At 35.1% G+C, this 3,128-nt stretch overlaps 1 protein-coding gene across 1 annotated transcript in view; it reads right to left on the bottom strand.

The window, feature by feature from the left end:
* The window catches only part of LOC107098995 (olfactory receptor 13C4-like), a 5,599-nt gene extending 3,293 nt beyond the window's left edge, over window positions 1-2,306 (bottom strand). The window contains exon 1 of the mRNA XM_015396918.1: window positions 2,191-2,306. Within this exon, the coding sequence (XP_015252404.1) occupies window positions 2,191-2,221 (31 nt within the window). The 5' untranslated portion in view covers window positions 2,222-2,306. The remainder of the gene's footprint in view (window positions 1-2,190) is intronic.
* Between the last annotated feature and the right edge of the window lie 822 nt (window positions 2,307-3,128).

Raw genomic sequence — 3,128 nt, 5'->3', positions numbered from 1 at the left:
TATATATATATATATATATATATATATATATAGTTACTATAATATGAAATATTTTTCACACGAGTATTTTCTAAAATAACTTCTGCCTGTATTTTTTTAATGGTCAGAGTGTCAATTTTGGGCCCCCCTCTGTCTTGGTCCACCCTGTCGGTAGGCGTGCTTATGAAACACGACAACATATTTAACAGAAATTATAATGAGACCGGTTATAGATGACAGAGTTTACAACCAAGCTCCCTTCTTCAGAAAGTCGGCCAAATACCAGTTAAAGAAGCATTTTATACACACTGCCTGCCTCATCATCACATCAGTTCATCACAAACAGGTTTGTAAAATTAGGCATCTCTGGCTACAGCCTTATCAAAATAATACAGTGCTCATGATCGAGTAAACTCTGAATGCAAAGCGACAGAGCTCTCCGTAATCCAATCTGTCCATATGCTTCCATTTCATTTCAAAATACTGGCCTAATTAGATAACCTGTTTCAAAAACATGAGCCTTAACCTATAAAAGGCTGGTATTATTAGGGTTTAACAAGCACATACATGAATTAGAAAAATAATCCTAACACTATGAATCACCTTAAGGTTTCCTTAAGACCAGGTTCTGTACGGACCGTTCAAACATCAGAGAACCTACACTACGAGTCTGACACACACCTCAGAGTAAAACTGGACCCAGAAGACCCTGAACCCAACTTCAGGGAATAATTAATGAAGAAATAAAATGATGATGGATCCAGAAACCAAGTTAAATAAACAGTTTTTTTATCTCAGCTGAGTTTCACTGTAAATACGAAAACCCGCTGAGATTTTCCTCCCTACTGTTTGTCAATCAGCAGATGGAAAGATAAACATGTGTCGGTATGAGCAGGAATCGTTCCCCAAAGAACCAGATGGACCCACAGATTCAACATGTAGAACTCAGCAGAACCAGCAGAATGTGGATAAAAGCTGTGCGATTAACGCTAACAGAGACCAAGCACTGCTTCTGGGCGAAGGTCTGAAGATTGTCATCACAATAAACCTCTCAGATGGATCTTTATCAGAGAGACGTTTAATAAATTCCACGTTAAAATGTTCAATCAAGTAAGATTATTGGACATTAACCAGGCAGGAGGCTTCACTGCTCAACGAAGTAAATAAACCTGAACAGATTATTGTTTTTTTTTTACTCAACCTTCAGGTTTAAATTAACTTTTTATATGGGGTTTTATTTCATTTTCCAATTTTTTTTTTTTTATTGGCTGATTAAGTAAAATCTTACAATGTAGAGAAATATTTTTAGATGAAATAAAATGACAAAATTAATTCATAGATAATTTTTTTTTTTTATATAAAAAACACAACCTTTAGAAAAAAAATCTGAGAAAAATCAAAGTTCAGCTGCTGAGAAAAAGAAACATCCAGATTAGGACATTTACTAAAGCCTTATTGTCTGAAAATGCAGCGTATTTAAGATGGCAGCTGAGTTTATAAAGCATGATTTCAGCACTGAGGACTTTTAGGTTTTAACTAACTCTTACGTTCATCAAACCAGAAACAGACCTAAAACCAAAATGTCTATTTATTAGGGGAACAGTTTTAACCTTTTTGAGATCAGCTAAAGTTCAACAACATAAAATCATCTGCAATACTTTTCTATAATTTTCAAGACAAAATGAATTCAGTAATCTCTGATGTTGTTCCACCTCATTTTTAAAAACAACCTAAAAACTACAAACCTTTGAAGCAAAGTGTTGGAAATGTGCAAATAAAGTTTAAACAGTTTCTACTAATAATTACGGTTTAATTCAATTAAATTTTATTCACTTTACTTCTGAAGTGCACATTTAGAACACTTTTTATCTCAAGATGACATTTATTCAGATCATCCAGTCAGATTAAAGTTTTCTATGTAAGGAAAACTAGCATGCTGATGGTATCCAGTTATATTTATGAATAAATCCCTTTTATTCGACATTGGATTTTGGCCAAAATGTGGAATTTTTTGTTTAACTCAGTAATCTACTCAATAATCTACACATATCTACTTATTTAGATTATCTAAAATCTTTGGTAACACTAAACAAACATTTTTTACTCAGAAATCAGAGAAAGCATGATATTGGAAAATTGGATGAACTGATGAGCCTTTCCAACAGTTTCACTGTAGCTCAAACTAACAGAAGGAGAGAGTCGGATACAGACCTCTGAGGCTTTCAGACATCAGCAGCTCCATGAGGCCACAAAGATCTTCTGCTCATAGAAACATGTGAAGCTCAGAGCAGCACAGATGAAACCAGACAAAGTCTCTCAGAAACGACCATCGTCTGAACAGGATCTACCGACAAGCCAGAGCTCAATCCGACCCCAACGGTCGACCAGCAGCTTTTATTTTTGATAGAAGAAACTTTAATTAGGCCAAATAACATAAGAGCCTTTAGTAATAAACGTTCATTAAGCAGCAAAAGCAGGAAAACTCCCATGGGACTCATTTTGGTTCCTTCACGAAAAACAAGGAACATAATCACCCGTTGCCATGGTAACAGACATCCTGAATCCCCTGATTAAAACCTTTATCTGTAATTGCATCTTCTCAGGTGTCTGTGAGCAATATTTTTAATCCGTAGTTTAGAGGAGGTCAAAAAGATGTGAATTCACTTTGGAGTGAAAAATTTAACTTTAAGTTTTTAAATCTTAAAGGTCAGAGAGAAAGACACAACTCTTTACTCCTTTTTACTCATGAAGAAAAACTGAGAACTAACAATAAGAAGTAAAAAATAAAAAAATGTGTTTGATTCCTGCATCCGTTCAGACGTACAGTCAGACCCAGCAGAATCCCGATTAGGCCAAATTTTACTAACTAAATGAACGACATTGTAGAATTTCCTCCTAGTAAGCCAAAATGTTACATTTTTCTCTAATCCTTATTTTGTTCTGACTGGTTCTGAGTCACTTTGGGTGTATAGTGTCATTCTTTTATCTTTTGTTTCACAATTTCGGTCTTCAGTTTGTAATTGTGTGCATGCTCATATTTGAAAGTTACACCACCTTTAAGCAACTAGGAGTACAAGACCTGTAACTTCAGGGTATTGCTTCCACTATAGAGCACTGGCAGAACAGCACTGCCTCTCAATGAATCAGTC

This window comes from Cyprinodon variegatus, unplaced genomic scaffold (assembly GCF_000732505.1).
Source record: "Cyprinodon variegatus isolate N-32 unplaced genomic scaffold, C_variegatus-1.0 Scaffold830, whole genome shotgun sequence".
Lineage (NCBI taxonomy): Eukaryota > Metazoa > Chordata > Actinopteri > Cyprinodontiformes > Cyprinodontidae > Cyprinodon > Cyprinodon variegatus.
This window is presented reverse-complemented; position numbering and strand designations above follow the sequence as displayed.